Here is a 13,407-nt window from a genome sequence, read left to right on the forward strand (position 1 = left end):
TTTAGGGCACTTCATAACTGCTGAAGGTATCAAGCCAAAGCTTTATCTGGTGCCGGTCATTGTAGAGGTCCTTCCCCCAAAGATAAGGTTTCACTTCACTCATTCTTAGGGCTTTGTACATATTATTCAAGATTTATTGAGGGATATGCCTTTGTTGTCCAGCCCCTGAGAGTTTTACTCAAGAAAGGTGCTACGTTCATTTGGAACACTGTATGTGATGAAGCATTTTCATCTGTTAAGAAGATTATCACCTTGGCTCCCACACTAGCACCTTTTGACTCTAATGGCAAGTGATTTCCAACTGTAGATGCCAGTCAGGTGTGTCTATGGGTTGTGCTTTCACAGTGGGTTGATGGCAGAGAACAAACTGTGGCATTTGCCTCTTGCTGCCGTAAGCAGCCAGAGATCAACTATTGAGTGTGAGGCTCTTACCTGCAGTTGGGCAGTGGAGAAATTCAGGAGTATTCTTGTGGGATTCTAAATTTTTACTGATCACAAAAGTATACATGTAGGATGGGCTTGGCACCAGTAAGGCGTTGTCTGAACTGGTTAGACTATTGGCACATCTTCAGGAGTTTTCATTCACCATGAAATACATCCCTGGGGGGTAAAATTGCAGGGCGGACTAGGTGTCTAGAGTTCCTTTGCCGTCTGATTCAGAGTTGGGTAATGAGGAAGACATTGAGTGAGTCGTAGCTTCTGTTGATGACTTTTTGAACAACAAAGGGGCAGTTTCCAAAGCAGGATGGTTGAAAGCGCTTATATCTTGGTAATGTGTTTTGAACTCAAGCTGCAGTGCGAAGTTTGTTTAGTTAACTTCCTTGTCTGCACGTGAGCTGTTGCAATGGGTTATTCTCCATTGCTCTCAAGTGCAGGCTTAGTATTATAGTAGACATGTTATGCTGTGATTTAACTGTGTATTCTTTTAGATAGAGTTCCATGTTTGTGCTTGCTTCCAACTGGAGTTTTTCTACAGCTGTTGTGGCAGACAGTTGTGACGCTCCTAGAAGCAAGTGGCCACATGCATGGGTCCATTGGATTAATAAACTGGACCTGCTTTATTCTCACCTGCGTGAACTTTCATTCCGACCCTTGCCCAGTGTTGACCAAAATCGCTGGAGACTGAATCTGATTTTTTTTTTAACTTACCTTTAAGTTACTCACTCCGCTTTCCTCCTAGGTTTGCATTGGCTTCTCACTGTATTGTACTAAATGTTGACCCTGAATACAAATGAGCTTTTTTTTCTACACTGAAGAGCATTAACTGCACAAGAAAAGGATTATTTTATTTAATTATTTATAGAGTTTTATATAGCGCAAACATGACCCGCGGCATCAGAGCGCTTTACAAATCTTCAGGGACAAAAAAGAGGAAGACAAGTACATCAGAACAAGAGTATGCAAGATACAGGAGTACACAGGAGGGCTGATATTTCACAACACTGCCAAGACTATACATACATTTGCCAGTAATAACTTCAAAGTATTGCATGATTAAAAAGTCTACTTACATGTAACCGAGTTCAACTTAGTTCCTAAAAATTAAAAGTAATTAAGGTAATATTTTTACAAACCATTGGCATGGAGTTAGTCATTGAGTGTGTTCCTGCCTTGTAGGAGCATGTACAACAAATGCATTCACACTACTCTCTAATTAGACTAACTGCTCAGCCTAGCAACCACTAAATTGAGAGTACGGTATTATCTACTTTATCCTCTTCTATATCTTTGGTGACTCAGTGGACTCTGTACACACTATACCTCTTTTAGGTATTGTATATACAGAGCCAGCTTCCTACAAATGCTATTACAAAACGTGCTGCATTATGCACTTATTTTTGTTGCATAATTTGCTTAAATCTGCCGCATAATTTGGCCCTCTCCTGCCACACAATTCCAGGAGCCCTGAGCTTTCTGGACCTAACTAAAGGGTGTGAAGGCTTTGAAATGGCGTGCTCTTTATTAGGGCACAATTAGTGTTATATATCAATGTGCAAGCGCGCTCATGTTTCTTACAAATACTCCAACTTAAAAGGGTATGGGGAAGGATCGTTGGGAATCATTATCTGGATCGCAATTGTACATGAAGGCTGAATTGCGGATTAAACTACTTTTGTTGCAGAAGTTTTTGGTTCTGTGGATTTATTTTAGGCAGCGATCTGATCGGCTTACTTTACAATTAGGACTAGGGCTAGTAAGTTCAGGGGCTTTCATTGTTTTAATTTTTTTTTTTTTAAAGCGACACCATTGGATGGCACTTCAAAGTTGATTTTCTTGGCTGATAAAAGTTTAAAATGATGACGCAGTAGTAATTATTGAGGCCAGAGTCTTGCAATAAAATGGGAATATCAGAAATGACTCAATCCCGAGTCGCAAGTAAAATACGAAGAATATGTTTTAGAGCAACAACTACACCGTTGTCGTTAGAGGTCTGCATACACTGTGTGCTATTTTAGATGCCGTTCTCACAACAGGTTGGTGAGCGAAACACACTATCGCTATCTACACAATCATTTCACAGCATAGCGTGCAACCCCCACGCAGCCTGTTTGCGGCAAAATAAAGTTAAACTCATCTGCTTGAGAGACTTTCGGCTGCACGACAGAAGCGTCGCCTTTTTCGAAGAGGAAGTGTGCGAGTGCGCAGGGGCCGGAGCAGGCAGTAAGAGAAGGCGCCTGGCAGCACTGAGCGGCTGTTTCTTGCGAGGTGACCTCGCAGTACCCCGCAGGAGGCACAGCCAGTCCCGGGCGGACGTCCTGAGATGGCTCCGCCGCGAGTGCAGACACGTCCCGCCCCTCCAACTGGAGGGACGTGTAGGCACAGAGCGAAAGTCAGCATGTCAGCACCCTCTTTCAATGCTCCATGGTGCTCTATGAGGAGCGTTCCAATAGGACGAAGTGGGTCGGTATGTGTTTCCATTCCGAACACGTTTTCCAGCAAAGTTATTACCTCTCGGCCACCCCCACTTATTCGGCTGCGTCAGCTAGTCTGCAGCGCGGCACCGCTCTCCAGGATCTTTTTCGTATTTACTCGGCGGGAGCGAGCGTATTGGGTGACGTCAAGGGTTCGTCCTGTCTGTTGCCTGCAGACCTCTCCCTCTGCCCAGCCCCGGAGTTCCACAAGGACAATAATCGCACACCTCGTTTGACCAATCACCCGCGAGGATGTGGGCGGGGCATTTATGTAGGCCCAGAGGCACCCTGGGAGGTGTGGTTCATGCGCGGCTGCCATTTTGTATTGGAGAAATTACAACTTATAGCAGCGAGCGTGAAGCCTATACCTCGGTTTTCCCCTTGTTCAAGGTCAAACGAACGTACTGGAAGACACCGGATACGCGTGTTTTTTCTTCGATACAGGCCAGGCGCCGGACCAAGATATCCGACCTCCTATCCCGGTGTCACCGCGGAGCCACCCTCCCCCTTTTCCCCAGCAGCAGAGCGTGCCGTGCGGCCAGGGAGCGTTTCACGTTTGCCGACCTGCTCGACTACAGCAGCGACTTCAGCTTTTCCCGTGAACCTTTTACAAACTGCTATCTGAAAGTCACGGTTTTCCTACGACCACTCGCATCGGTCTCAACACCACTGCGGGACTGTGTCTTTCATCGTCCGCTGTGCACGCCCCCATCTGCAAAACAGAAATTTGCGACGCTCCCTGGGTCCTGGAGGCTGGGAGCAGTCCATTTAAAGTTGCTCGAGCAGCTCGCTTCCTATTGGCCGGGGAGCTGCAAACACAGACACACACGGCACAGCGGCAGCCAGGGCAGCGCAGCCAGCACCGCGGATCCCGCAGCCCCCCGGAGCCGCAGGCCCCCGCGCGCAGCCCCCCCGCCCCCTCTACCCCCTTAGGATGTAGCCAGGGACCCCTCGCTGCACCCCCTCGCCCCGGATCTGCCGTCTCTGAGGGTGCAGGGAGCTCAGGGCGCCCCACCTCCTTCCTTTTTGTTGCTAAGCCTGGAAGAAAAAAATGCCCATCATGTCATGATAGTCTTACCGAAGTATTCTATTTTTAATAATGTTTTGAATACCTTTCCCACATCTCGTGTTTGCTAATGTTCGGACTATAGAAAGAAACCAACAACAAAGGATTACAAGACAAGCGCAAATTGAACAATAACAAACCAACCGAAGAGACGGGATCTATTTTTATTTTTGTACCTTCCCACCCCTTGGACTTTTGTGTTTCCGCGGCGTTTTCGTTTTTTAATTCATGCGACTTATTCCAATCCCGTTATGGATCTCAAGATGAACAAGCAAAGGCCCAAGAGAAACATCATCCAGAAGAAATACGTAAGTGCCAAACGGGGTGCAGTGTATGCAGCGGTGCCTGCTGCACGGGGGCATTTTAAAGGGCTGCAATCCTGCCTTCCCACAATTGTCACTGGCATCAATCCGATTATAGTGACAGTAAGCGCTGTGGACTATGACTTTCGTGCATTGTGTGGGGGAAGGGTATGATAAACCTTGGAAATCATTATAAAAGAAAGTTTAAAAAAAAAAAGTCATATTAGAATTGCACGCTGAATGTATACATAATGGAAGGTATTTGTGGCACATTAAAGTGCATAGCATAAAAACCCTTTTTGTTTGACGAATATACTTAGGGTGAGATGTTTTGTGCCTTTTACAAGCAAGATACAACTGTAGGCGTTATATATAAATTAGTACGAGTTATAGATAATTGCATAAGTAAGCAATGGTTGGCCCAGAAGATTCCTCGTTTGTTGGGGCCGTTTCTATTGTACGTTTGCTAGCCGGTCTACGCTGTGCTCCTTTACTTACAGTTGTCTACTGTTTTTTTCTTACACGTAAAAATCGTTTTGTTGTTACTACCAGCTTTTTTGGTGACGAGCCAAAGTGGCTTCGTTTGTTTTGCTATAAAAAAACTGCAAGAACTTGATCGTGGCAGGAGATCTGCGCTTCCGCAGCTGCAGAAAAAATGGGGTTTGACCTGATAAGTGACATGTTAGTTGGACGTGGCGGAGAGCCCAGGATGGTTTCGGTGCAATGGTCTCCGATCGCCCAGTCACGCTGCAGTGTAACGTGCAATGTCTGCATCCGTAATGTGATGCATGCCTGCATGGTAGAAAGTGCACCTCTCTGCAAGGCCGCGCGTTTGCGTTTGGCGTGCTCAGTCCATCGTTCATCCTCTGCTGCAATGCTGTGCTTGTCTTCGTGCTGCTCAAAGTCGTCTGAATTGACATTGCGGTGCAGTTCGTCATTTTGCGCGTGCCATACACAGTTAAAGCTCTGTATCACTCGGTAAGAGGCCGAGGTTGACTCCGTGGCTGTTGCCAGTGTTGACCCATGTCCGTCCTATTGTTCCTTTTTCAAGTTGCACATTACGAGGGCATTGGCGAAAATGCCATCAGCCACGACACAGCACGAGTCTCTGGGGTATATTAATTGAAGTCAGTCTAAAAGGGTCTGGAGGCATCATAAAGGCAGCCGCATTGCAGCATGGCTCTGAAAGAAACTACAGTTTCCTTCAAGGTCCCCTCTTCCTCTGCTTAATTTGATCCGCATTTCGAGCTCTTGGGCATTCGCCCTAATAAATCCCCGGTGGGACTGTGCTAGGCTAACTGCGCAGCTGAAGTACTTAGTCACTGGATGGTTGGAGTTTTGGGGTGAAAAGTTGCAAAGACATTATTTTCTTGCATCTTTGTTTGGTAAGTATGTAGTTGACCGCTGCCCCTTTGGGGAGATTCGTGTACGTGCAGCACTGGCGCTGCTGTGCAGCTTTCCACCACCGCGGCGCTGCTCTATCTGCACGCAACAGGTTGTTACATCTCCCCCCTAGAAGTGCATGGGAAAGCCCAGCGCGTGCCCACAAGGTGTGCCTCCGAGTTGGCTCTGGTCATGACGTCACAAAGGTATTCGCCTCCTAGTTGGCGTCAGGTTCCAAAAGCTTCAACTTTCGTCCTGACGTCAGGCGCGCGGCGGGAGGGGGGCGTTTAGGATGGGACGGTGTGACTGGGTTGACGACGCAGAAACGTGGGTGCGTAGGATGGTTGTGACGTTTTGTTGCCTGGGCTCCCTCACGTATCAGGTGATGCCAGGGGTCATCGCGACGCGCTTTGATGCGAGCCCGAACAAATTGCCTGCAATAAGGTACCGCTCCACAGTAGAACGGTGTGGCACAGACCGTATTACAATGCATCATTTTGAATGTTTCAATGAGTTTTTCGCTCCTACATAACTCCTATTGCAACTCTCGAATGGGAAGTAGAGGTTTTAACGTCTGTCTTGCCACGTAACCCATCGAATGCTAACATTACTACTTGGAAATATAATTTTAACACTTGAAGCACTCGGTATTAGCGATGTGAAAGCCTCGCACGTGCACGTTTTGGGTCAGAGGCCTTGTTATGAAAGCTATTTTATTTCTCAGTGTAATGGCAGCAGTTGCACTCAAGCCTCGACATCTTTTTGTACTTTTGTTCTTGAAAAATTGCAGTTGAATTGGCACCAGTTACCACAGAAAACGTTTTATCCGTGGTTGCCCTCTATTAGAGAACGTTGGAAATCTCTGAAAGGTGCTAACTAGCACTTGCTGCGCTCACCAACTCCAGTATTGTTTTCTATAGCCGGTTTCAATCACTAATATTCACATTGTCTTTTTCTGTGTGGTCTCTCAAATAGATTTAATTACTCCTTCCAACCATTGTGGAGGTATTGCAATGCCTAACGTGTTACAGCCGAGACAGTTGAGTCTGATTTTACCTTTTGCTCATTTTATTTCAATGTGAAGTAAAATATTTATTTAGACAATCAAGTCAATTGAAGTTCAGAGTACAAGAAACGAAGAATTGTACAAACATAAATAAGTAAAAATGACTTGTGCAAATAAGCACTGTCTCGCAATGTGCTATATTTAATACTTTCTTTTAAAACCCTAGGGCTGTGGTTACAGTGCAATATTGTAAAGTACTAACTGGCTAACTGAATCTTCCACACCTATAATGGACATCCTGGTTCCCCCCAACTACCACATCATTAGGCTCGACAGGTCTGGCAAGATAGGTGGTGGAATTGCATGCATATACAGGAACAACCTCTCTGTTCTGAAAGTCTCCGCACCTTCCCTACCCTCCCCAACGTCATGTGAATACATTTGACTCGATATTATCAGTGAAGGCAAACCGATATGCTCTCTTCACGGCATCTACCACCCACCCAGAGGCAACCTTACCTTCGCCCAAAAATCATGGACATGATTTCAACTAACGCCGGACGACAGCTCACCCAAATATACCTTGGTGACTTCAACCTCCACTGGAACGATCGCAATGATGCGGTGGTAAATAGTCTCAAAAATTTCCTCAAAGCCCTGGACCTCACACAAGTATGCAACAGCCCGACCCATGAGAAAGGTTCTATCCTCGACCTCATCATCGCCAAAGAGGACGCTATTCTACTTGAATCTATCCAACCCTGTGACTGGTCAGACCATCATATCGTCACATTCTTCATCAATGAAAAAATCAAACTCAACACGACTCAATCCTCCAGACCTAAAATATGGAAAAGAGACCTGAAAAAACTCAACCCAGACTCCCTACCCCCGAACAGCCGCGACCTACTGCTCCCTCCTACGGGCGCTACAGACGTCCAATCCTTGACTGATCACTATCTAAATGCGATGACGTCAATAATTAATGAGGCTGCTCCCATGCAGCTAAAAAGAGTCTCCGCTAAAATATCCAATCCGTGGTACGACGGGAGTCTCAATGAAGATAGACGAGCCATGCGAATGGCAGAGCGCACTTGGAGAACAGCTCCATCGGCACTGCACCTGAAAAGACTGAAGAAAAAGAGAAACGCCTATTTCAGGAAAATAAAGCGCTCAAAAGCAAACTTCTTCAGCCTCCAGCTCGACCAAGCAAAAAACAGACCAAGAAAACTGTTTGAGCTAATCAGAACACAAGCCAAGGAACAAGCCCAACCTATCAGCTCCTTTGACAAAGCGCCCTCTTGTGAAGACTTCGCAGCTTTCTTTACACACAAAACTGACAACATAAAGAGTGATCTCAGCATTGACGCAAGCCACTACAACACTCCCAACTGCATAACACCCACTGAACTAAAAAACAATGCTACGTGGTCATCCTTTGACACCTACTCTGAAGAAGAAATAGGCAAACTGCTCAGCACCTTGAAACCGTCCAATCACCTCACGGATCCCCTCCCTGCCAACGCTGTCAAAGACTTCACCCCATGGCTCCTTCCACTGTGGACTAAAATTATCAACAGCTCGCTACAGCAAGGATACATCCCTGACTCCCTCAAAGTTGGACATGTCACACCTTTACTAAAGAAACCTTCCGCCGACCCATCCGACCTAAACAACTACCGTCCCATTACCAATATTCCCACTCTCGCCAAACTATTGGAAAAATGTGCACAACTGCAGCTGACTAAACACATTGATCAGTTTGATCTCCTCAACGCTCATCAATCAGGCTTCCGAGCAGGACACAGTACTGAAAGTGCTATGACCCACATAATTGATGACGCGCTACAAATGCTAGATCAAAATGATACCTGCCTCCACATCCTTCTTGATCTCTCATCAGCATTCGACACCGTTAAACATGAGAACTTGCTCGAACTTTTGAACACAAGAATGGGTCTCTCTGGGACTGTTCTCAAGTGGTTCACCTCCTTCTTACACAACAGGTCGCAGAAATTCAAGAGTAACAACCTAATGTCCTCGCCAATACCTGTTACGTTAGGTGTCCCTCAAGGGTCCTCCCTTTCACCAACTTTGTTCAACCTAGTTATGGAACCCCTCACCACCTTGCTACAAGCATCCAATGTACTTTTTCACATGTACGCAGATGACACCCAATTATATCTCAAACTACAATCTCCCAATGACATTTTACTCCTGAACTCAACAATCAGAAGCACCCAATCCTGGCTTGCCAATAACCATCTCAAACTCAATGCCCTGAAAACAGAGTTCCTTTTGATCTCACCTCCCGCGAAGATCTCTACTTCCCAAACGTGGCTTAAACAGCTAACTGCACTCAATGTCCTACCCACCATCGTGGACTCAGCAAAATCTCTGGGCATAACTCTAGACTCCAATCTCAACATGCAGCATCATATCAGCAAGGCTACTAAAGGTGCGAACTTCCAAATCAATACACTGAGGAAACTGAAACCCTTCCTACCAGCCAAAGACTTCCAAACTGCGGTACAAGCACTAGTAATCCCGCGAATTGAATACGGCAGCATCGCCCTCTGCGGTCTCCCACTAACCACTACTGCACCCCTAAGAGCCTCTCTAAACGCTGCAGCAAGACTCATCACTGGGTCAAAAAAACACTTGCATATCACCCCCGACTTGAAAGCCCTGAACTGGCTGCCTTTTGAAGCCAGAATACATCTGAAAATTGCCTGCTATACACTTGAGCTCTCCCGGATACCTCAATCAGAAGCTGTCAATCTCTGGCGGCTCTAGATACACTAGAGGCACAAACAATCTGCTGCTAAAACCTCGAAGATTCAGGAAGGAAAAAACGTATAAGCGCTCTTTCTCAGGAATGGCACCCAGGATCTGGAACTCACTCCCTCCTGAAACAAGGCTCATCTCCTCAATCACACTTTTTAAGAAAAAAGTAAAAGCTCTTCTCATGTCCAAATACACTTGAGCTTTCAACTTGAAACTATAAAGGATCGGCACCGATCTATATTACCCAGCTCGATCCCGATGACTTTGTGTTTTTTCCTGTATTATTCTGCTACATCCCTACGAATATGTGTTTTACCTTTATTATTGTTTCCACCTACTATTATGACTATGTACTTGCATTATTGTTTCACATGTACTATTATGCTCCCTCACGTATTCTTTCTTTTGTTTGGTATTCCCTGCTCTGTAAAGCGCTCTGATATCTGCAAAGATCTTGTTCGCGCTATATAAAACTTTCAAAATAAATAAAATAAAATACTAGTATCTAAATATATAAAAGACATGAGTGTCCGTTAATGATGCACTGTAGACTGTCACAAACGGTCTCTTGAGTATTATGTTGTAGGCAGAATAAGTAGTGGCTTGTGCGCGAGTTCACTCATACCATAGTGTGCCCATGTACTCAGCTGTTGCCCCTTTTCCGCATTTTTGAGACAATTTGCAGTGGCTGTCCCAGGCATTGGGCAGTCTTCATGTAGGAACCGGCCGGTTTCCAAAAATAATTTCCCCTACTGAGCTAATTCTTTTGGTATTACTGTGGTGTAGATTAGCTTTAGTGCCTCTTTGCATGTTCTTGACCCATGCTGCAAAAAGATTGGCCGTAGGTACTTTTGTTACCGTTGTAGCAGGCCTGCGCAGCAGCATGCAATGTGGGGCAGCAATTTTTGAGGGGGATTGGCACAGCCTACATTGCCCATGTTTCTGCTTCAAGCTCTACCAGTGTACCCTATTTTCTCATATGGGCGTTTTTAAGAGACTAAGTGCCATATGCATGAACAAGTTTTCCCATAGAAATAGAATGGGCAAAACCCTTTAATGCATCTGGCCCTAAGTGCTAGTATGTTCTTAAAAGCTTATTTTCCAATGGCTAATTTCAAGTATGGTTGAGAATGTGTGGCTTTGTGTGATGCCAAGAGCCCCACTGCTCTGGATGTAAGACTTATTCATGCATGCTTTTACAACGCCTACCTTTACAATGCGGACAGTTCAACTAACGTGTGGATGCCACAGGTTCCATTATAACGCAAGCCTTTACAACGACTCACCGTAGGAAAGTGCTGGATTTTGGAATAGTATATTTTACCATACCTACTCCAGTCTGTGCAACGGTAGGGAAGGTGTTGGATTTAAAATCCAACAGTGCACTCCCTAAAGCAACAACTTGTGTTGTAATGGAACTCGTGGTAATGATGCGTTCGTTGTAGTGCCTGCATGGTAATGGCACTGAGTAGTTCTGCCTGCATTGTAAATGCTGTTTCCCCGCCACTTCGCTAATATTTCTGACATGTTTTATATCTGGCTCTCTTGAGGCCACTGTGCACTTTTTCTTTAGTTGTGCTGTGGTAATTGGGGGGTTGGTCGAATTTTCTGCATCTGTATTAATGTTTTTCTGGTCGAGCCAAGGTACTTCGCCCAATTGCTTTTTTTCATCCAGAAATATTGTGTTTAGTGCTCCTCGTAGGGTTTCTGGGTTTGCCCTGGTCAAAGGTGGTGACATTTGATTATATCTTTTTTTTGCACTCCATGTACATGCTCACCAGGTTAAACTCTAGACTAATTAAGAGTACATCAACTGTTTTTTGGGATGGCAAACATTTTTCTGTAGGTGAATATGGCTGCATTCTAGTGGCTTGGTGAGCCTTCTATGGAAAGCTAGGTGGCCATAATTTATTTTTTGTAATCATTTTGCCCCTATGACTCTTCGTATCACCTCTGCAGTGTAGATGTGGATTTTATTATATAGTTTAGATAGGGCATATTTGGTTTTGGCTGCTTTTCCTGCTAATGCAGTTGCCTGATATGCTGGTATTTTCCAGTATCTGCCAGCCAGACTCCGAGTTATTTGTATTTACTAGTTGTGCCTATTTTCAATGGGCCAAGTTGGTATTTTTTGGTTCTGTTGCCGAAAATCAGGATTTACGTTTCTTCTGCGCTCTCCTGCAGAGCATTCCATGCGCTGTATACATGCAGTATGTCCAGGGCCCACCTCATCCCAATACTGGGTTGATCTAATAATAATACCAGATCTTATACATATTGCATTATTGGTAGTTTCATCTGGCCCAATTTCGTTGGGAAGTTTTTTCCTTTTAGTAATTCCTTAACTAGATCTGCTGTATATAGATTGAACAACGTGGGGCGATGACACAACCCCGTTTAAGCCCTTTGTTGGTGATGATCATTGTCGTGGTGTGGATCTGTGTTATCTTGGTCCTCACCCAAGTCTTGGTGTATGGTGCTGTTATTGGCACAAGCAGTTGTCTCAGAATGCCCCATCATGCCAGTTTTTTTCAGAGGATTTTATGATCAATGCCATTAAACGTAGTCTAGGAAACAGGCTTATAATGGTGGTGTGGTCATTTCAGAGGCCTTGGTGCCCACGTATGAGAGAGCAATGGCATTGTCCATTGTAGAGGAGTTAGGCCTAAACCCTGACTGATTAAGTTGGAATGATGTTATTCATTGATCTATCATTTTAGCTCGTGTAGTAGCACTTTTGCATATGCTCTGCAATCGATGTTTCGTAGGGCTATTAGCCTATAGTTCTCAGGTTAGGTAGGATTGCCCTTTTTAGGTCTCGCCTACTCAGCGCTGCGTAGGAGGACCTTTAACCGTCGCTCTGCTCTCTTTGGAAGCACACACTCATGCTTGTGGCGGCGTCCACCTTGCGGGAGCGAGAAGGGGCGTGCCACAAGCATGTGCTTAAAAAAAAAAAAGCAGACCGCGCACACACCACTCCCAATCTTAACAGAAAGAACCTGGGTGCAAGTTCTCCTAACTCACTTCAGTGCAGATCTACTTTGGGGGAAGGAGGGGGAACTCAAGTGATGACTTCCTAAAAGAACACCAAACACGAGCACACAAACTACTCTGCTGTCTTGCATACACAGCTGAACACATGCAACTCGACTCTGACCTGCATGGCTCATGCCAATGCTATTTCTTTCATAGGTCGCGGTGTCACATCCTTCAACTGTGATTGATGGTGAAGGACGCCCATACGCCCTCTAGGAATCAGGTGACAACTGCCACGCTCCCATGAAGGGGTCTGTCTGTCTGGGCATTGCGGTGTGGCCCAACTATCCAGGCGTGTCTGCAGCTTGCAATTAAATACTTTAATCTTACCTTCTGTATATTACAGAGTAGGTCAATCAATAAATATTATCTCTTAAGGAGTCTCTTTTGTGCCAATTATAGTTACACCCTACTAATAAAACAAAGCTAGGAGGCCTTATCTTAATTGCAACTGCTTCACTTTCAGCACTAACTCCAGGATCAGCAGAAGAACACTTTTTCAAAGCCAGGGTTTACTTTTCAGTTCTTTTGCTATTATAACGCATAAGGTTCAAACCTTTCCAACAGCAATGTTTACAATGGTAAACAATTTATCGGTTGTGCACATAACTGTGTATTCTCCACAAATAAAATCCTCCGACATAAATAGTCTAATCACTGCTTCTTACAGGCTGACCTGTTTAAATAAAAGCGTCCGCCAATCACCATACATCCTAAATGGGGAAGGATTCTACAGACTCACATCACAGCTTCATTTTTTTGTAGTTTTACGTTTGTGAATATGTTTAAACCTCAGTGATTTTCATAAAATTCGAAAACAGAGTTTTAAAATGTGCGGGAAGGTTTTACAAATCGTAATTACTATAAACAAAATGTGAACTTTTTTCTGTGTATTCCTAATTTTCTGAAACTGGA

The 13,407-nt window shown here is 44.9% G+C and overlaps 1 protein-coding gene across 3 annotated transcripts in view; it reads left to right on the forward strand.

Annotated features, from left to right (window-relative positions):
* The first annotated feature begins 3,220 nt into the window (after positions 1 to 3,220).
* JARID2 (jumonji and AT-rich interaction domain containing 2) overlaps positions 3,221 to 13,407 on the forward strand; it is a 666,167-nt gene continuing 655,980 nt past the window's right edge. For all 3 annotated transcript variants that reach the window (XM_078687918.1, XM_078687917.1, XM_078687919.1), the window contains exon 1: positions 3,221 to 4,286. In XM_078687918.1, coding sequence (XP_078544044.1) covers positions 4,230 to 4,286 — 57 coding nt within the window. In that variant the 5' untranslated portion in view covers positions 3,221 to 4,229. The remainder of the gene's footprint in view (positions 4,287 to 13,407) is intronic.

The sequence above is a fragment of the Lissotriton helveticus genome, chromosome 4_1 (genome assembly GCF_964261635.1).
Source record: "Lissotriton helveticus chromosome 4_1, aLisHel1.1, whole genome shotgun sequence".
NCBI classification, from domain to species: Eukaryota; Metazoa; Chordata; class Amphibia; order Caudata; family Salamandridae; genus Lissotriton; species Lissotriton helveticus.